Genomic DNA, 22,383 nt, shown 5'->3' with positions numbered 1-22,383 from the left:
ATTGATGATAAGAAATATTTTTTGAGCTATTAAAATGATTTCTGAAGGATCATGTGACACTGAAGTCTGGAGTAATGGATGCTAAGAAACAGCTTTGCTATCACAAGAATACATTTCATTTTTAATTAAATTAAAATAGAAAACTTTTAAAGGGGTTCTCCGATGCCTATTTTGCACAAGTTGACATGATCCTTTTAATCAAAAGTCTACAACATAGTTTGGTTAAAATTGCTCAATGGTAGTGTAAATCACCCTTTTTCAAAAACAGCTCTGTTCACAGCGAGCTGTTTCGGTGCATGTCCGTTTAAATGCTAAAGAGCTCTGCTCACCCCCCTCACATGGGGTGATGAGCCATTCTCAAGAGACTGTAAACTTTAGCCGCATTTAGCCTCGGAACTTGTTAACTAACACATAATTAGATAAGGTGATTTGCAAAGATTCATAAAAAAAACTTATACTCGCTTCTTCTGTAGGTGAAGCTGGATCACAAATGATTAGCAAGAACATAAAACGCATTTAGGTAGATCGGGGGGGGGGGGGGGCATTCATTATTACATCCAACAACAAAAAACCTCAATCTCTTAGGAGACTTGTCTACACCTGCTCCAGCGTCGAAATAATGGTGGACTGATGACAGCTCACTCAGGGCAGGTCTGTGATAAACGCCAGACTCAATCAACAATTGTGGGTGCGGCCTGGGTCTGTGTGACGTCACACATCCAAGAATCTGTGAACGGCTTTATTTGAGACGGGGGTTATCATTTATCGGGATTTAAAAAAGAAAAAAAAAACTGGGTGGATTTTTATCATTATAAGGTGGTTGTGTACACACACTGCCGACACACATTTATCTTCGAACAACATGTAAAGTGAATTTTGCATCCGATGACCCCTTTAGGTGTAAAACAGTTTCACAGTACTACTGTTTTTGCTGTCTTTTTAATCAAATAAATGCAGCCTTGATGAGAAAAAGAGACTTCTTTCAAAAGCAATGCAAAATCTCATCAACCCCAAACATTTGAGTGGAAGTGTGTGTTCTCATACACAAATAAGACAATTACATAATTCACTATAAAGTTGTGCTACCATTCCATGCATGCATTTTAATCATTTACAATCTGCAGTCCAGTTTAACAAGATGCTAAATGGGCTGAAAGTGTATTTAAATTAACTGTCATTCTTTTCAGCACAAACACACCATTCTATGTAAATTAGACTCATTATCGATGCACCTTATTCATGCTTTTGAATTTTGCAGATACTTTGATCTGAAGTGACATACACTGCATTCAGGTTATGCATTTTAACAGTTGATCCATCACTTGAGACTTAGTTGTTGAGACTTAGGGTTAGTTCACCCAAAAATGAAATTTCTGTCATCATTTACTCACCCTGAAGTTGTTTCAAGCCTGTGGGTAACCAAACAGTTGAAGGTAGCCATTGATTCCATTGTATGAAATCAATTCAATACTTTCCATAGTGAACACAGACCAGAAAATGCTTCGTTACACACATTCTTCAAATTATCATATTTGTGTTCAGCAGAAGAAAGAAATTCACACAAGTTTGAAACAACTTCAGGGTGAAATGATGACAGTAAATGACAGGATTTAAATTTTTGGGTGAACTATCCTTTTAAACCAGGGGTCACCAAGTTCGGTCCTGGAGGGCCGGTGTCCTGCAGAGTTTAGCTCCAACCCTAATCAAACACACCTGAAGCAGCTAATCAAGGTCTTACTAGGTGTACTAGAAACTTCCAGGCAGGTGTGTTGAGGCAAGTTGGAGCTAAACTCTGCAGGACACTGGCCCTCCAGAATCAAGTTTGATGACCCCTGCTTTAAACTCATGACCTTGCCATTACTAGCACGGTGCTCTACTTTCCAAGCTACTGGAATGACTAATGGCTAATTTACCTTATGTTACACTTTTGCAATCTGAATTAATCAGAGTAAAATGAATTTTATGAATAAGACTTTTATGTACATTTTTGTTGATCATGGCACCAGTAATTCATCAAATGAGGGAGAAGATAATTAAGACCAGGAATGTGTGCTGTGTAGTCAAGCACACTTTCATAATTTTAAAGAGCTAATGCAGGTGAATGCTGTAAAATTGCAGTATAGTACACCAAATTGTGGTGGTCTGCTGCATCATCCACAACTGAACACTCAGAACCGGCCTCAGATGGTGATCTGCAACATGCGCATTGAATTCACTGCTTATTTTTTTGGCCGTGCTTGTGCCATTAACTGATTTATGTAATTTCAATCTGATTCTAAAACATCAAATTTGATAATAAAACAATGCAGGCAGCACATGGAAATAATGACACACATTTCATTCTTAGTGAATTTTTCTATCCCTTCATTTTTTTAATGTTGTCATTTTGCTTGTTCTTTTTTCTCCTTTCCCCTCTTTTTATCTCTCTCTTCTCTCCCTTTCCCAGATTGTTCAGAAGTTGCACCAGTTCACCTTTGACCTCTTTGTCCAAGCTCGGTCCCTGCCCACGAAGGTCAGCTTTCCCGAAATGATTGCAGAAATCATCTCGGTCCAGGTGCCAAAAATCCTCGCCGGCCTGTCTAAACCAATCCTGTTTCACAAATGACAAGACTACACCCCTGAACTACTGATCCATACCAACCCCACCCAGGCCATATGAGCCAATCAGTTTGGCCTTATCTAGTTTGATCCAGCCTAAACCAGCCTGCGATGCTTTTAATCTGGACTCGAATTGAGCGACAAGCCTGAACGATACTGATTTTTTATTTTATTTTTTTTATTTCTCCCCTTCTATTCCTCTCTCCCTTTCTATATCAGTCTCATTTCTCTCTCTCGTTTTGAAAAATGGCCCTGAAAAGTAGCGGGACCATTACATCATTACAGTTGTCTATCTTCTCTTCAGAGATCATTTGAGCTCATTTTCTCAAACTGACAGCATGGTGTGAAGCAGGTTTTGTTCTTTCTTTTGACCAGCAGTTATCCTTCAAGAGTTACGACGTGTTGCCTGGTGAACAGGTTGGAAAAAATATCACACTGAAGTTTCATCTGAGCCCTTAATCAAAAAAAAAAAAAAAAAAAAGGACACTGCACAGATCTCTATCAGCGTCTGTGACCTGCCTCTAATCTCTATGCATCGCAGGATAAAAAGGGTTCAGTTATTGTCTGTTGATTGATCAGGACAAAGCAAAGCAGCATGCATAGAGAAATACATCAGAACATGACAAAAACTATGACAGAGTCTCTTTGCCTGTGACTTTTACTCTTGTTAGTTAGAACACACTACTAAATACAGTACTATAATATTACAACAGTATGGATTTCAGTACAGCAGGCTGGCTATAAGTCTCCTCCCTGCTTTATTAGTTTATTGATTCTAAAACAAGTGCTTCATTCATTTCTTATGAAATACAGAAGCTCTTTGTAAAAGCTTTTTAAAAGGCATCATTCATTTGGGGTCAGACAATTTGTGACTTAAAGTTTAAAATCTGTCACAGTTGGGTTTTGCCACTAGAATGAAACAACAGCACAATAAAATAAATAAATAAATTAATAATAATAAAAAACAGTAATCAAAACTTGCCTCCTCCAGACAGCAGACTTTTGTTAAGACAGGGCTCAGTGCCCTCTTTTGCAACCTGGATATTTAAGTGCAGGTTTTAGGGGATATTGTTGACAGTTTGTACATAGAACATAAATACAGTAACGCTTGGGTAAGCAGAGATGATCTTCAAATGTATACACATAAATATAAATCTTTGCATGCTGTCTTCATATCCATCAACAAAACAACAAACAAATAATTGCATGCTAAAGTCCTAGATATTCAAACAAACGAAACTGCATTTCCAGTAAGCTAAATGGATATTGATAGGAAACGGTACTGTTTCCCATAAGGCTCTTTTAAAGTTACTTTTGCTCTCTCTCTCTCGCGCGCTCCTTAATTGAAGATTCGGCTAGGTAATGTTCTTGTATATACAGTATATGTAAAAGTTAAGCGTGGTTCTTTTCAACCTTTCTATGTGCTAATGTATGGATGTAGTCAATAGTTTTACAGTACAGTTTCCTCTCTTTCCTTTATAGTAAGTGCCCCTAAGGGATTTGTATTTCTCCGTGCTAGCAATAAATAATCACATGCTTAACAAACTCTTTTAACGAGCTCTTTTAGAATATCAAAACATGATTCAAATGCTGCAGAACTTTGAAAAAAAAAGAAAAGAAAAAAAAAAGAGCTTGCTTTGCGCTAACATGGGATAGTACTGTTATTTTTCAGAAGCTTGTACCAAATATCTTAATCACCATCAGCTGTCTCAAATTTAGTGGTGCTAAAGCTGTTCTGTTTAACACCCTCTAGGGCAGAGGTCTTCAACCCTGTTCCTGGGGACCCACTATCCTGAAGAATTTAGCTACAACCCTAATCAAACACACCTGAAGCGGCCAATCAAGCTCCTCAAGACTGCTTGAAAATTGCAGGCAGGTGTGCTGAAGCCGGTTGGAAATAAACTTTCCAGGAGAGTGGGTCACCAGGAGCAGGATTGAAGACCTCTGCTCTATGGTGTTAACAGGATAGTTCACCCAAAAATGAACATTTTAATTTTCTCACCATCAAGTTGTTCCAAAACTGTATGAGTTCTTTCTTCTGTTGAACTCAAAGGAACATATGCCTATTTTGAAGAATGTTAGTAACTGAACAGTGTCTGGTAGTCATTGACTCGCACAGTATAATACAAATGCTATGGAAGTCAATGGCTGCCATCATCAGCTGTTTAGTGACCAGCATTTTTTATTTATTTCATTTTTTTTTTTTAAATATCTTATTCAGTTTTCGGTAGAAAAAAAAAGAAGAAAAAACTCTTACAACAACTTGAGGCATCATTTTCGGGTGAGCCATTGCTTTAAACGAGACAAAAGACGAAAAAAAAAAAATAGCAAAAAGGCATGTTTATTTTTTTACTTAGCTTTTGCTTCAATTAAAACATTCTCTATCTGTCAGAAAGCAACATCTTTACTCGCTTTCCTCACAGCCCGGTGCAGCGCGTATTATCTAGACGTCGTGTCAACTTTTTCCCTCCGCACGATCTCCGTTTCTAAATGATTAAATAGTGCCTGCAGCGTTATGTATGTAGATTACTCTTTAAAGAGCTCCAAAATCGAGGCTGTGTTGTCTTTGTCAGGCCTGGGGTGACCCGGGTTGTACTTTCGGCAGAGCACGGAGTTTTCCGCCGAGTTAAAACGACGAAATGTGGTTTAGCTGCTCGAGCTCTTGTCGCCGCGGAGCATGTTGACGGGTTGAATGTGCCAGGCAGAGAAAAGGCTGTCAGAGACCGCTCCCCTGCGCTGACAGCACCGAGCACCGCGCAATTACACGCAGGTGTTTACCCATTTAGACGGCCCAAAAGCACTCATTAGAATTTGCAGAACTCCAAACTGCACTTTTACCCTGCCAAAAAAAAGAGCTCATGACTTTCACCACGAACATGCAGCGCTTCTAGGACGGAGCCGAAGCCAAAGTCTGATCACAAAGTCGTTCATTAGCCGGTGGACTTTCGGAGGCGCACTCGATGCAAACACCAACTTTGTGGGAGACGCAATCTCTAGCTGTCTTATTTCTGTGTTTACAATCGAAAGCTTATAACAAGTCAGTTAGCGACACTCGATGCGCTCGTGAAAATACTCACGCTTAGATGATCCATAATCTGACTTGTGACCTTTCTTAACACATCTCTGATGACCTATGATGTAAAACCTTGCGTGTTGATTTTCAATTAAAGTCTTAGGAATTACTGTCTGGTGTGATCAACCAATAGCAAAATGTGTATGTTTATATGCACTCGTGCAAATCTGTTAGCATGCTCTGCTTCCCTGCCCTGTTGCAAAAAAGGGGGAAGAAAGCTATAAGGATATTTTTTGGTGTCTTTTGCAAAATATTGAATTTGGCCTGTGTTGTTGACAAGAAAATGTTTGCTTGGATCCTACCATTGTCTCTGCTCTCACATGAACAAGAGAACCTATATAGTCTTAATAACAGTCTGCATGTCACCAGGATGCTTCCTGTGGTTATAAATCGGTTTTTCAGTGCAAAAAGAGGGAGGGAGGGGGTTACCAAACTATTTCTCACTGATATATCACTGATATATATTTCCCCAAGCAATGAGGAAAGTCATTGGGCTTTCTAATGTGTGTATTACAGCAATGTATCTTGACATAAAGTTGTACGTTCAACGGAGAGCACCACACTGGTTTACAGACACTAAACATGCTAATGAAAGCATGTGAGTCATTTGCAGGTAGATCTGTACCTATTTGTGTCCTGTTTCAGCTTTGTAAACGATATAAAAACTCTCACATATGTAACAATGACTGATGTTTTTTAACTCTCTTCACTGGCTGATACAAGCAATTACATGACTAATCATTAGCGAATGCCTTTTTACAGCTTTTTTCTCTGGTGTGAATAATTCCTGTCTTTTCCTTGTGTTTTGGGATATTTTTCGCTTTTCCATATGCAGAAGGAAGAGCTAGATAGTTTGGCTTTATATGACTAAGAGGAAATTCTGGCTTCTTAAACAATGTTTGTTACTTAAATCTTTGTAACTTTATAGTCTTTTTTTACAGCAGTTGTATGTGAGAGTGGGTGTGTGTGTCTGTGCATGCACGCTTTTCGCAGATTATTTAGTATTGCTATGTAGTGTTGTATTGACAATTGTTAACTGGCAATTTCTTTCGAGCAGTTTGCAAACTGATTTCTACTCGTATGGAAAATTGCTTATCTGATTCCTGTTGTGTAGAGCCTGTGTAAACCAGGTTTGTTTGTGTTTTACGCTTTCAATTCAATAAAAATATTTGAAAATCTTGAAAGTCGTCCTCTGGAACTTCGTGAGACACACCCTGAATTGGGTGGACCTAAATAATATCATGCAAAAGCAACTGGGCACGAGAAGCTTTTTTTGTGGTAGGAACTTGTCTAACCTCTTTAGGCTGACTTTTTCTTTGCACTTCAGATTTTGACTAATGCACAGCTGTTTTAATTTAACTGGATTCCAAGGGTCTATTCTCCTCCAAGTTATTAATGGATTATTATCAATTTATTTCTACTCTGTGTCAGCTCAGTGCACTTTCACCTACAACTTATGTTCATAAGAAAAAACAAACATACTTCATCATTTTTTTTTTTATAAAGTTGCATTTTCTTGCAGCAGTACATTCAAATGAGGTTTAGGGACTGTAAGGTATTAAGAGCTTGACAAACATCTTAAGAAACAACCAAATATGTACAAAAAATACATAAAATCTCAACTGGAAATTTGGAACTTTATGATAATATTACCTAAGAATGCGCTCCAGGCTCACATTTAAAGCGTTCATGCCAAACCTGCATAAAGTGACCTAAAATTTCAACCTTTATTGTATCTTAAGTAACAAAAACATTGACACATACTCACACATACCACATTTACAATTCTGTGAAAATGATGATGATGAGACAAAATCTCTAACTTTCACATTCAAGATCATATACATTGACCAAAAAAAATCCATAAAAGCTCATGTTTCAGTACAAAGTTTGAGGCTTAAAAGTCAGGTTAAGCTCCTAAAACTGATCTTATGTCAGTAAGGTAGACTGACAATTAAAAAAAAAAAAAAGAGAGACAGAGAGAGAGAGAAAAGCTCATTGAAGCAAACTTTGATCTGTGGACTAGTTGAAATAACGAAAGGTCCGTGATTGTCCCTTTTTCCTTTGTATTTCTTTGTTGGAACACCACTAGCATGTCTCAGCAGATAAAAGGAGAAACACTTTGCAATTACAGTAACTACTCTGTTTATCAGAAACATTTAGAAGCAGCACCTAGGTCATTCATCTCTTTCCAGTTACTAATTACAGAGAAAATAACATGTAATTAATCAAGCATGTTCAGCTTATGCATAATTAAATATAGATTAGTGTTTATTCAGAATATTACATAATACATCTGGGCGGTACCACTTTGAGTGAAGTCGGTAGTGCAACTGTAGAATGAGATTGGAAACTGTAAGTCTTATCGGTCTCTTAAGTAGGTCACAGAAAAGGGGAGATACTGATAGACACACTCAGCGGAAGAATGGAGGGAGTTCTCCTATAGTGTGCAGGAAGGTCAAAATGTTTAAGATTTTTTTTTTTATGCTTTTCTTTTTGGTCTTTGATCCAAACAAGAATCAAAGACTTAAGGCCTTTCCACACTGAGCGCGAAAAAGTGAAACAAATTTCGCACGCGATGACGCGCTGGAATAAAACAACAGCTTCCTATCGATGCTTCCACATAGACCGCGAACATTCGCGCACCGAAAATGCGAATGTTTTTTTTTTCGTCCAGTCCGACGAATCTTTTCAGTTTCGCAAAGCGAAAAACACGGCCGTCCAATAAGATTTGAGCTAGGATCACGTGACCGGAGCGGCTGCTGTTGCGTGGATACTGAGTTCTTGTTATGGTTGGTATTTGAGAACAGATTTATTCTCACATGTTCTTCATACAGAATAACATTTATAATAATTCTCCACTGAATCATGTGATCTGTAGAGCACCGTCCGTTTTCTTCCACGTGCGCGAGTTCACTCTCGATCTTCCATATTTAAAAAAAAAAAATCAAGTGAAATATTTTTCTACACATGAAATATGACAGCAGATAGACATGATTATGATATATTTTCTGTATGTTTTGTATACAGCTCATTTTATTTTTTTATAGCAATAAAGGATGTTTATGACTAATATTAGCACTAGCAGTGTATCGTTAATAAACATACAAAGAGTGCATGTGTCTGCTTATTATTATGGAATCAAAATCAACTATAAATCACAATCGGAAGTTATTACAAGCACTCGATGATGGTTTAAAGTGGGTAAGCAAATACATTAACAATTAAATACATTTTAAAGTGCAGCTTGATGCTAATTGTACTTCTAATTATATTTTAGGATGTAGCCTATTCTTGTAAGCATTATAGATAGTTTGTGTTTCTGGCGTAGAACTAAACTTTGTTTATCTTAATTTAGATGTTAAATCCATACACGCGATACATATCTGAGGAAAAATACATTGTTGGTCAGCGCCACCTAGCGTGCAGGCGTGAATTAGCAGAAGGCGAAAATTCGTTTCGCGCTTGGTGTGAAAGCAACATTCTCGGGAGATTCGCCTCGCGTATTCGCATCGCGCTCGGTATGGAAAGGCCGTTAGTTTTAATACAGTAAAAAGAGTACCTTTTCCAATTCATTCACAAAAAACTAAACTGGAGTTGAGGGGCATTCCTTCATGCTCTGTCAGTAACAATAATTTATCTCTATAATAAAATAATAATTTAGATGCCGGCCTGTGCCGTATACGGACATGGACACACACAGTCTCATGACCGCTAATGTGCATTAATTGGTCCACAAGACATTGATCCACAAGTTGTAGCAGTGACTGGATGTTAGTTCTTATTTTGTGTTCTGCAAAGACAAACAAGTGACAATAATGAGCATTAACACTAATTTTCCATAACATAGTCTTATTATTTCCATAATATAGTCATAGTCATATTTCCTGACATAGTCTTTCACAAAAACACATTTTTCTCAACTCTTTCAAAATATTGCTTTTTAAATCAAACTTACCCACATTCAAGTGTTGGTAAAAATGAATACAGGAAGCTAGACTAATGTTTTTATGTTTGTTTGTTTTAGTTTAAATTCTTTGTTTTGACATAGTTCATGTTCAGATATTCAAACAACAAAGCCTTCTGGGGGACATTAAAGTGAAAATGTGAAAAAAAAGCTGGCGGTGGCTGTGATTTAAAAAAAAATATATTTAAGGCTGACGGGGGAAAGCGTTAATAATAAAAATGAGAATGAACATGCCGTACCTCATCTCTAGAAGCTGCAGGTGAAGCATTTGGAGAGACACTGCAAGACACAAAACAGTAAGTTGTGATTATGAATTTAATTCTGTTCAGCAACTTTAAGGGATAGTTCACCCTATAAAAAATTTGTTACATTCTTGTTGTTCCAAACTTCTTGTTAGTTCCACTTTTTCTTTCTTTTTTTTGCAAAAAAATAAAAGATATTGAGAAAATCGCCTTTAAAGTTGTCCAGATGAAGTTCTTAGCAATGCATATTACTAATCAAAAATCATTAGGATATTAAGTAAAGATCATGTTCCATGAAGATATTTAGTAAATTTCCTACTGTAAATACATTAAAACTTAATTTTTGATTAGTAATATGCATTGCTAAGAACTTCATTTGGACAATTTTAAAGGTGATTTTCTCAATATTTCGATTTTTTTGCACCCTCAGATTCCAGATTTTCAAATAGTTGTAGCTCGGCCAAATATTGTTCTATCATAACAAATCATGCATCAATGGAAAGCTTATTTATTCAGCTTTGAGATGATGCATAAATCTCAATTTCGTAAAATTTACCCATATGACTGGTTTTGTGGTCCAGGGTCACAAATGTTAACATGGCAACTAACTGAAATATGTTTGTTGTGGTATTGAAATTATTAATAGAAATAAAAGCAAAAACTAAAAATATATTTAAAACTAAAAAGACTAATAGAAAGAACTTAAGAAAATTAAAACTAATAAAAATACAAGCACGTAGCAAAATTACTATGAAATTAAAATAAAAAATGAAAATCTAAAAATAAAAGCCATCTCAACCAAATAATATATAAATAATATGGAAATAACACTGATCCTTGAGCCAATGATGTTTGATGTTCATGATGTCCAACCATATTTCATCTCTGAGAGCTGCATACTTGTTAGATTTGAGAGTAAATATTGATTTAAGATAGCGTATGGCTTCAGAAGACAATATAGAGTATTGTAATTTTGGAGCTTGACAGCCCATGATCACCGGAACACTGTCACAGTATGGGAGATAAAGAATCCTTAAAATCCTCCTTTTGTATTACAATGAAAATAACAGAATACGGGATTGGAACGACGTGAGGGTGAATAAATGATGACAGAATTGTAATTTTTGGTTGAATAATTCCTTTAGAATGTCACTTGCTCAGTAACCAGTACATTAAATATTATGCCCCTGAAATATGGGCACCTGCATAGTGAGCGCTGTGCACAGGCTCGTGAAATGAACGGGGTGTGGTGTTTTATTACAGACGTTCGTTTTTGCTAACTTTGATGCTTTGCATTGGTCAGACCTTTTATCTTAGTATCCTCTGTGAGTTCCCTCAGGAATCTATTCTAGCATTGTAAAAGGCCTTGAACTTGAAATACACAAGCGTTTGCGTAGGCTTGGAGAGCAGCCATGAGCGGTGAAGAGAATCCTCCTAAACATGAACAGGCAGCCAAACTTGCCAAACTGTTCGTTTTTTCATAGTTCACAATTTAGTAACAGATCAGGCCATACTGATTTTAGATTACACACATACCCACAAATTGTCCACACTCAACCTGATATCTGAGCAGTAGCTCACTACCGACAGCAAAGCTAGCCTAACTTATCTGCACTTTCCTGTCTGGCAAAATGCTACAGGCACAGTAACCTTACGTGAACCCTTGGGCTTAAAGGAATAGTACACCCTAAAATAAAAATACTATTATTCAACAGTGAGACTTTTCATTTTCTGGAAAAACATAAATGGAGAAATGCCGCTCTTTTTCATGCAATAAAAATGACAGAGAACCTTTATGACCAGGGGATAAAACAAAAGAAAACCTTAAAAATGGTTCATATGACTCATACACCATATTCCAAATCAAGTCATATGAAGTCATTATTTACTAATAATGTCCAGTAAGCTGTTAACTGCTGTTACTGGTTACTAGATCACTGACTCTTTGAACAGACTCCGTCTGATTTACATTCATGCATTCAAGGTACATGTTTTATTAAGTTCATGCATTCACTGGCAATCAAACTCATGACCTCAATCAGATCAGATCGCTGATTCAGATTCGCAATACTGATTCAGATCAACCAATCAACCTAAACCGGACATTCGGTTAGAAAAAAGTTAGAACAGACTCTCTCTCACACAAAGCTCCTGTATAATGAAGACGTGGAATCTACGGACCAGTTTTACGACAGTTTTATGAGGCTTTTACAACTTGCTTGAAAAACAGAGGCCAGATTATTTCTTACAATTTGTCATGTTGTGCTCCATGACATGATTTTTGAAGGGTTCAAATAAGGCTACTGAGCCTGTGCAAATCTCAGTGTGTGTGTGTGTGTGTGTGTGTTTAATGAGAGTGTGCATGTTGCCTTTTCCCAGACTTGGATCGAATTACCTGTTATAAAGTTCCCATCTATTTGAAAGGTTTAAACTATATCGCCGTGCAGGACAAAACAACTGATCGGATGTGTGTCTAGTCCGGTTTGTAACACAAGGACTCAGCATGTGGTCCTGTCTTAAACACAACTTTGTTTAAAAGCACCACATCAAAAGTGTACTGAGTTTTACTGTCTACACTCTAAGTGAAGTCAGGCAGCTGCTTGAAACAATGAAAGGTTCACTCACACACACTCCTGATCCAGCACATGCTCTTACATATACACACACGTACCTCCCCATCTGCCTGGAAGCGTTCTCAAAAAATTTGGTTTTGGAGGCGACACTACGGGGAAAGAGAGAAAGAAGAATACATCAAAACATCGCTGATCGTGAACAGAAGTTATCTAGTAAGGAAGACAAGACTGAACAGAACTATTTTCCAGTCCATATTTTGTTTTCTGTGTGCTGTTGTTGTTTACATGCTGCAACAAGTATTACAGACATGAACTTCATCAGAAGACCGGAATCATAAAACGCTGCAGTCTCTTCTGAGGCTGAAGTTGGAGTCTTGAATCCTAAACGTGGAAAAGTAGTTGTATCGAGTTCTGAGTCACTCTTTGCACTAAATTTCATTTCCATTGAATCTCAGTGTGTTTGCATGTATACCTGCACTTGAGGCTGTTCAGAAAATATCTGGCAGAACGCATAAATACACAAACACACACATTAATATGCAGAAATCATTTGTGAAGTTTTTTAGTCATGCTTTTAGCATTTTGAGTCAAATTTTTATTCACTTTAGTCTGAAAGTTTAGTCTATAAAATATTTTCTGAACAAAATTCAAAATGGACAACAATTTAACACCAAACATTAACAAAATGTTCAAACAATAAACATTTTTTATACATTTATTAATTTATTAAACAAATAAACAAAACACCACATGTGAAACTAGGAATATAAATATACTGAAGGAGAAGTCACTATGTTATGAAAGTTATGCTTTTTTATTATATTATATATTCGTATATAAGATTGATATTTATTTTCTGTGTTAAAGGGAACCACATTATGCAGAGCATGATGTTATGGCAACAACATACTGTATTTAAGACACATTCAAGTTCATCAGTGCATTTAATTTATAATCTGTGCAGGTGATATTTATGAAATTATGTATGTATGTATCTATCTATATATATATATATATATATGTATGTATATGTGTGTGTGTGACCTTGGACCACAAAACCAGTCCTAAGGGTCCATTTTTCGATTTATACATCATCTCAAAGCTGAATAAATAAGCTTTCCATTGATGCATGATTTGTTATGATAGAACAATATTTGGCCGAGCTACAACTATTTGAAAATCTGGAATCTGAGGGTGCAAAAAAATCTAAATATTGAGAAAATCACCTTTAAAATTGTCCAAATGAAGTTCTTAGCAATGCATATTACTAATCAAAAATTAAGTTTTAATATATGTATGGTAGGAAATTTACAAAATATCTTCATGGAACATGATCTTTACTTAATATCCTAATGATTTTTGGCATAAAAGAAAAAATAATTTTGACCCATACAATGTATTTTTGGCTGTCGCTACAAATATACCCCAGCGACTTAAGACTGGTTTTGTGGTCCAGGGTCACATTTTATTTTCCCATTAATTCTGTTGAATTTAAGACATTACTGATTTTAATTCATGTGTAAATTAAAAATTGTATTATTAATATTAACAACCGTACTACTGTTATGCCTTTGTTGTTTTTTTTCGAGAGAAATTTGCCCTTCACGAGTAAGCAAACCAGGTACAAACACCTCTATTTTAGGGAAGGAAAACAAAAACTTTGAGACTATGCTGAAAAAAACAACAACATGGCTCTGCCACAAGAATGAGAGAACACGTATTCTGAGTGTATGTGTGTTCTCAGGAGAAAATAGATTGAGCCTTTCTGAGATAAGCACAAGACAGTTTGACACCATGATCAGCACACCCACATGTTTTCTCAGAACCGGAGTTGGTCTAAGATTACTGCTCCATGCTTCTGCTCATTGAATGGTAATTATGAGGATATGACAAGCTGAAATTTATACCTGATTCAAGAGTACAGATACAGTCTGCTGTATATAACATATTTACAATGGCTTGTGGAAGGCTTCAGATGCTTTACAAACTCTCTCAATTTTCTCAATCCCTGCAAATCCTGCACTGAAATTGGATATTAGTATTTCCAACCACTGGAACTCAAGATTAATTTAATGTGACTGCCTAGAAATTTAATGTGTGTTTTTCTGTTAAAAATAATTTGTTGTAAAAAAAAAAAGAAAAAGGAATTGACTCCCTTTGTCGCAGAAGTTTTGAGTTTACACAGATGGAAAACAACTGCGTTGATGAGGACACAAATGCCGTCGAAATTACTTCATCCTGTGAACCATTAAAATAACTTGCATTTTCTGAATAAAAAGACCTTACAGTTAAGAGATCATTACTCTAGCTGCGATTCTTTAGGACTGCTGTGATGAGTTAATGATGAGTTAAAGGTAGTTCTGGGTCTGAGTTCAAATAAAACAAATGCATACATTTTGGAAAAACATTTAAAACTATATTCAACTGTTTGGCTGTCCCAGTGGTCGCCGTTGGTTAGATGAACTATCAAAACACCCAGATGTTGCCTAGAGAAGGTCATCCCTCAAAACTATGTGAACCAGGAAACTTCCGAGAGGACCACACAACAATCACTTTGCAGGATCTACAACATTCGCTCGTTGACAACAGAGTAAACACGCACCAGCAAACCATTGCACTAGTCCTGCAAAACACTGTGTTGTATGGGGAGGGTGGCAGCAAGGAGCCGTTCCTCAAAAATAATCAAGTGAAAGCATGTCAGGAGTTTGCCAAAATGCACAAAAGTGATCCAGCTGCAATGTGGGAAACGATCAGCTCTTGGACAGTCTCAAACAATCTGGGTGGCACAAATCTACAGTATATCTGCCCACGCCACCATAAATCCCATCCATATGCTTAAGTATTGCAGTCCTGTCATTAGGTAGGGCAAGAACTGAACATGTTAATAAAAACATGAGAGAATGGATGATGGATGATGCAAAATCCAGAAAGTTACGGCAATATAGGGCATCAAAATAGATTGCATTAAAATCAAGATTGCAAAGAACAAATGGCTGAAATTTAACTAAATAGATCGAACAATAATTGCTTACTCAAAAGCTTATGCAAAACATGACTTAATACTGTGTAGGACACTTTTGGTCTTGACATGCCTAAAGATGTCCAATGTTTAGATTGAATTTCAAATCATTATTGCAAGATGCATTTTTCCAAACATTTCAGTTTTAGAAATATGTTGTATCGATATCTGAATTCTGTGTTTCAACTATATACTGTTTTCCATACAAAATTCTAATTTCAGTTATTTAAAATGATACAAGTGAATTTTGGCATCACAGCTTTATAATACTGTACAGTACCGTATGAAAAATGGATATTAATTTTAAGACTTTAATAAACATTATATTAGTAGTGTTTTTAAAATGAAATTTAAGTGAGGATTAGATGATGGAAAATGAAATCTAAATGTAAAAAATAGAGGAAATGAATGTACAGTTATAAATCCAGTATTGATCTAAAAAGTATGATTGAAGAGTTTTGGTGCTGGTATATAGCATGCACCCTTAAAATTGTGTAGCCCTACTCCAAGAGAACCTGTTTCAACCTGCCAAAAAAGAAGCTTGGGAAAGAGTTCTTTCTTTAGAAGGACAATGTTCCCAGACACAAGTCTAAATGAACATCACAGTGGCACAAGAACAAAAAAATCGTATCTCCATGGCCCAATCAAAGTCCTGAACTCAATCCAACTGTGGCGCTACTTGAAAATTGCAGTCGACAGGTGTCGAGCAAGTAACCGGAACAATCTGGTGCAAATCTGCCTGGATCAATGTGCCAAAATTACACCTGAGCAGCATACAAAGCCGATATATCCTTCACCCAAATATATCTTGTCACTGCTGCAAGGATGCCACTCCCTGTGTGATAGGCAACATATTTCAGCTTATTGCAATATAGGACACAAGAACAAAAAATAAATTACGCTACAAAAAAGAAATTGGAGTTTCCGAAAAATATTACTACAGAGAATCATTAAATCATAAATCAGCAGTAGCATCACTGTAAAGTAGGGTTTGTGGTGAATGATGTGCACTTACTATGAGGCTTGACTGTCTTCGTTTGGAGTTTTATTGAGGAGACGTGAGGGTGGATCTGGTGGTCGAGTGGGTGGCCGGCAGATAGAACTTTTCTCTGAGAAAGATCGTCCTTTCAGCCCCTGATCCTCTCCTGTTACACACATAAACACACACCTGTTACAACCAAAACTCATTGCATCTGGATTGTTGTACGTCTGTGTTCTGCCGACATTGATCACATGGTCCTTATGTACGATGTTGATTATTCAAACTCCAAATGCCATACTGTGCTTTTACATCACATGAATCAGTTGTTTAGGGTTCACTGATATACAGAAAAGAGAAATCTTGTAACAAACACGTGCAAGTTCTTAGAAATGTGCTTTTTGTTTTCATGTTCATTTTATATGTTTTTTTTTTAAAGAAGTTTCAATTAAGTGAGTCTGCATCTTAACAACTATCTTCCAAAACATTTTAAATGTATTTTCAAGGCATTAAATGTTTTCCAGCATTATTCGTTTTAATAAATATAATTAACTAATCTTGCATCTCATAAAAAAGTCATATTATCTTATATTTTAAGAGAATTATTGGCCTCATGAGAGTTCATCATCCTTTCCTGTTTTATGTTTTTTGGTGGACACTATATTTTTTATATATAAAGGGGGAAATGAACAAGGTTTTCTTAAAATAATAATAATAAAAATTATTTTAATGAGGTTTGTGATATCAGGACAGTTGTTTATATATATATATATATATATATATATAAAATTCTATATATATGGAAAAGTTCTTTATTTTTTTTTATTTAATTTAAAAAAGCAAACTTTCTTATATTCTAGATTCATTGCACACAAACGGAAATATTTCAAGAGTTTTTTTTGTTTGTTTGTTTGGTCCCACTTTATATTAAGTGGCCATACTTGTATCAAAACATAAGTACAGTGTACTGATTGTGTTCATATTGTTTTGAAAAACACTTTTGCTGCTATTGAGGTGGGATATGTGTAAGTTTAAGGACAGGTTCGGTGCAGATGGTCAGATACTGAATTTTTTATTTTCCTAAGCTGTAAGTCATATAAGTCATAACCATCAGAATTTAATTTTTTTTTTTTTTTTTTAGTGTGTGAGCAATGAATCTAGAATACAAGTAAGTTTGCTTTTTTGAATTAAATTACCAAATAATAAATAACTTTTTCCATGTTATTAAATTTTTTTTAGATGCACATATACATATATATATATATATATATATATGTATAATCAAACGAATTGTAATGTGATGTACAGTTTGAGCATGTCTGCTTTTGCTTTTTTACTGGTTGTTTCTTTGAGTGGTGGCCTCCTTCCTTGGAAAGACTGAGCTCGGTTCACTGTCACTCCCGATTCCCCATTGGTCGCCACCATGGCGTCTGACCTCTGACCAGCCTGTATCCTAACTTCAAGCCTGCTGATGTCCGAATCCGAAGGTCGGAGAGCAGGTCTGGGGTGAGAAGGCTTCTGAGATGTCGGAGAGGAGAGAGGGATGGATGGAGGAGAGACGGATGGAGGTACCAGTTTTGTTCTTTGATGAGGAACCGGACTGGTGAGGCCAGTATCTCCCTCGGGTTCACCGTTATTGTGGGTGGCACCGTTCTGCTCTCGCCCTACAAAGCAAAGAGTCAGTGAATGCAGGCAGTTTAGATAAAACCCTACTAAACGTCATTCGAGTCAGAAGCTCAATTGCAACAGTTGAGCCCTGAACATTGCCCAGAGGGGAGATGTATCATGGGTATTGTTAAAATTTTACATTTCCTGGCTTAAAAAAGGGAGGGCATGATGGTTCTTATAAATAAATGAAGAGAACAGCTCGACAGATGTTCCATCCTCTTGTATTTCCACAATACGAGAAATACAAGCCAAGACTCAACTTGTCAAAATCAAATTATCCAAACTGAGTCATTTCATTCCAACAGCATCAACACAACCAGGGCATAATGGAAGCTTAAAACTGAAAAAAAAAGAAGTATATTAAGGACCCATGAATGGCTTAACTCAAACACGCCGATTGTTATCAGCTCAAGCCACATGGTCAAAGTCTATCTTTTGAAAAGCCTGTCGCTTTTAACCTAACTTTAATTATCCCTTTCTAAAGAAATTACATTTTCTGCTGTGTGGAATTAGCATTATTACCTTGAAATGGTAAAAGCTACCTGCTTTTAGTATATATCCAAGAGTACAAATTCTGTTCTCTGTTGGCATTTACACCAGATTCTAAAGTTTCTTTGACACAATGAGGAGGTTTTTTATGGAGGGAAAAGTGTTTAATAGACTTTAAATTTTGTATATATTGCATTAAAAAAACTTGATTTGAAATTATGAATAAAACTTTATACAATCTCCAGTTTAGTGTGTGAACAGGTGTCATAGAAAGAAAGAAAATGGGGGAAGAAAGGTTGTTATGGCCATGTGTGAACCAAGGACAAGAGTGTGAAACAGAGCTATGTCTGTGTGTGTGTGAACATCGTCAGTCAAAACAACCAGCTGTTTGTGAGCTAGCCAAACTGGACATGTACACATCTGATGAACACACATTCACAAACACATTCGCATTTTGGCAGAGGTTCCCACACACCCAGATGCTCCTAATACTCCATGACCGTATCTGTATTCTCAACAAAAACACACACATACACACAGGGCCAAATTTACGCACAATCAAAGATACACTGAAACTCAACAGGTGGCTTGACACTCACACACGCACACAAGCACAGACACACAGATCCCCCCCACCAACTAATTCAACAAACAGGAAACAAGCAGTTATGATCTACGGAGTAGATTAATGATTTGACTGAAAAGTACAACAGGAGGAGGAAAAAATTTATTCCACTGTTCTGAACAAGCAAAGATCCAGCATGCTTTAATAAGCCAAATTTCATGGATATACAAATGAACCAGAGAGTCATATTAACGGATAAATGCACACAGTCGTTTTTTAACAAGATGGAGAAGAAAGACTCAGATGTTAATAATGAAAATAGCTTATTAGTGGAAAAAAGTCCGAAAGCCAATTTGAAAACAGATTGAGAGAGAATCGTAAAAACATGCAGGCATTAGCTCTCAGACACACTGGTTAGCGCACACAGGACACACACGATGGCATACAACACTCGTACACACACATTAAAAAAATACAAACACGCTCACACTAGCACACACACACACACACACACAGTTGCAGACCCATTGGCGCTGATGCACAGGCACACACAAATACATACACTGCATAAAGTCAGGTAGTCGTTTAGTTTTCATGCTCTAGTGAGTGTGCTATTAGCTCGAGTGTTGATAAACACTACATAACATGGCTCACAATGAGGGGAGGACAACATGTTAGAGAACAAACATTTATCAAGGCAGACACACATACGCATACACACGCCTCGAAGTCCTGCAGATTTAATCATACAATTCGCAATGCGCATGGAGGCTTCTAAACTGGCACATGAGGAGTGTGTGTGTGTGTGTGAGTGTGTGTTCTGGGAGGTTTGGTTGTATTTTACTCATTTAGATAAAATCACTAAAGAAAAACAGATCCAGTCCGAGGTCCCTTCCAGAACATATGAAACCTGATCAGCCGTGATGTGTTTGTGCCTGCTAACAACGTCGATGTTTAGGTGTGTGTAATGTATTCAAGCTCGCAGAACAAAAACAGGCTTTGCAGAAAAGTTAAAAGCAAAAAAGGAACATGTAGAAGACTGAAAGCTGAAAAATATAAGAAAAATATTGAGATTCGCTTTAAAAAATATCATATATAGAAATTGATCTGAAACAGAATGTCTTATCTGAGCTGTTTCGATCTTTATCAAAAAGTTGCAAGTCATCGTTCAAAAAAATGAAATGAAAATAATACATTTTTTAAAAAAAGTACAATGTAAAAACATCCATCTTCATGCTCCAGATAAATTCTTAAAAACATCATTCACATTCATAACAATTCACTGATATGGCAAAAAATATGCATTTTATGACAAATGAAATGATGATGATGGCTATCGTGCTGAAGGCTATTTACGCTCAAACACTGGAGGCTGAAGGTTGAGACGGGGTGGGCGTTTTGAGATTGTGATTGGCTGCCGTCTCCGTGGCGTCACCTTTGGAGGTGGGATAGGAGGTGGTGTGGTTTCTTCAGGAGGACCCTTAAAGATCTGCAAACATCAGAAACAAAAAAATATTACTTCATCGATCTATTATCGCTATTAGTGTGACGGAATAGCTGACAAAATATTGTTGAAATTGTTCTCTCATAAATCACACAGCATTTTTGTTTTGATTTAAACATTTTTAGAGTGCCAATATAACAGTTCTCAAGCGAAACCTGTTTTCTGTATGAGCGTTTTGCTTGTGTAGTAATAGATACAGAGATAAACTGTCCCCCTGATCGTTTGGAAAGAGGGCATGTCCGACCTTGCTGTAGTCCTCAATGAGGATCTCCATGACGATGTTCTGGAACTTAATATCCAGCATGGCTGCTACAGTCTCCTCCTCTGCTCTCATGAGAGTGGGGCCAAATATTACACCCATATTCGACACGGTCATCAGATTTTCACTGCTGTGGCTGCAAACACTATAAACACAGAGATAATGTAGTAAGGTTTTGGAAAAGATACAGGGATTGTCCCCTGTGATAATTACTGTATAACTTTGGATAAAACTGAAAAATGTTGCTTAGAGTGTCTGCGGCTTATTATAATGCAGAGCTTATTATAATGAGCCTCCTAGCCCAGGACCAGGCCGAGAGAGTTTTCGGAAGTCTTTCTTCATTGGACCAGCATGGCATTGTCACTGGATTGTATATTCGTTAATCATATAAATGTGTTTATGCCTTGCAAACTTTAATGTTTGGTCTACTGTGAAGAATTGAAAATAGTTGTACTGAATTCTGCAGATTTAAACATGTTACCAAGGTATTGTGTTTAAGCTGGCTGAACTAGATTGGAAAGTGTTTATACATTTCATAAATATGTGACCCTGGACTACAAAACCAGTCTTAAGTCGCTGGGGTATATTTGTAGCAATAGCCAAAAATACATTGTATGGGTCAAAATTATTGATTTTTTTTTTATGCCAAAAATCATTAGGATATTAAGTAAAGATCATGTTCCATGAAGATATTTAGTAAATTTCTTACCGTAAATATATCGAAAGTTCATTTTTGATTAGTAATATGCATTGCTAAGAACTTAATTTGGATAACTTTAAAGGTGATTTTCTCAATATTTCGATTTTTTTTTTGCACCCTCAGATTCCAGATTTTCAAATAGTTGTATCTCAAACAAATATTGTCCGATCATAACAAACCATACATCAATGGAAAGTTTATTTATTCAGCTTCCTGGTGATAAATTGACTCTAAAGACTGGTTTTGTGGTCCAGGGTGACATATATTTTCTGGCACATATAAAAATACTTGCCAAATTATATGATTATGAAAGTTAAAAAAATATAAAAATTTTATTTCAAATAAATGTAATTCTTATCTCACAAAGATATTAAGCAGCACAAATGTTTTCAACATTGACAATTTCACCAAATCTTCATATTATAATGATTTCTAAAGGACCATGTGACACTGAAGGCTGAATAATGACTGCTGAAAATGCAGCTTTGCCATCACAAGAATAAATTACATTTTAAAATAAATTAACATAAATTGCAATAATATTCCACTATATCAGTGTTTTTACTTTATTTCTGATCAAATAAGTTTAACCTTAAAAATCTACCAACACCTTATTAATATAATCCTAACTTTCATTTCAATTTAGTATATCAGCTACTTCAATATAAAGTTCAAGCTACTTGTGTGAATATACAGTATGTAACACACACACACACACACACACACACACACACACACACACACAAG

The 22,383-nt window shown here is 36.3% G+C and overlaps 2 protein-coding genes across 2 annotated transcripts in view; one reads left to right on the top strand and one right to left on the bottom strand.

The window, feature by feature from the left end:
• The window catches only part of LOC306871479 (androgen receptor-like), a 123,882-nt gene extending 120,355 nt beyond the window's left edge, over window positions 1-3,527 (top strand). The window contains exon 8 of the mRNA XM_079419443.1: window positions 2,447-3,527. Within this exon, the coding sequence (XP_079275569.1) occupies window positions 2,447-2,605 (159 nt within the window). The 3' untranslated portion in view covers window positions 2,606-3,527. The remainder of the gene's footprint in view (window positions 1-2,446) is intronic.
• Window positions 3,528-7,152: 3,625 nt separating this feature from the next.
• Window positions 7,153-22,383, bottom strand: part of ophn1 (oligophrenin 1) — a 37,986-nt gene continuing 22,755 nt past the window's right edge. The window contains exons 18-24 of the mRNA XM_079419444.1: window positions 20,922-21,081; window positions 20,530-20,662; window positions 17,789-18,115; window positions 16,488-16,617; window positions 12,552-12,602; window positions 9,878-9,917; window positions 7,153-9,464 (exon numbers count right to left, since the gene is read on the bottom strand). Coding sequence (XP_079275570.1) covers window positions 9,453-9,464; window positions 9,878-9,917; window positions 12,552-12,602; window positions 16,488-16,617; window positions 17,789-18,115; window positions 20,530-20,662; window positions 20,922-21,081 — 853 coding nt within the window. The 3' untranslated portion in view covers window positions 7,153-9,452. The remainder of the gene's footprint in view (window positions 9,465-9,877; window positions 9,918-12,551; window positions 12,603-16,487; window positions 16,618-17,788; window positions 18,116-20,529; window positions 20,663-20,921; window positions 21,082-22,383) is intronic.

Source organism: Barbus barbus, assembly GCF_936440315.1.
Source record: "Barbus barbus genome assembly, chromosome: 6".
NCBI lineage: Eukaryota > Metazoa > Chordata > Actinopteri > Cypriniformes > Cyprinidae > Barbus > Barbus barbus.
The sequence above is the reverse complement of the archived record's forward strand: the minus strand, read 5'-3'. Positions and strand labels throughout refer to the sequence as shown.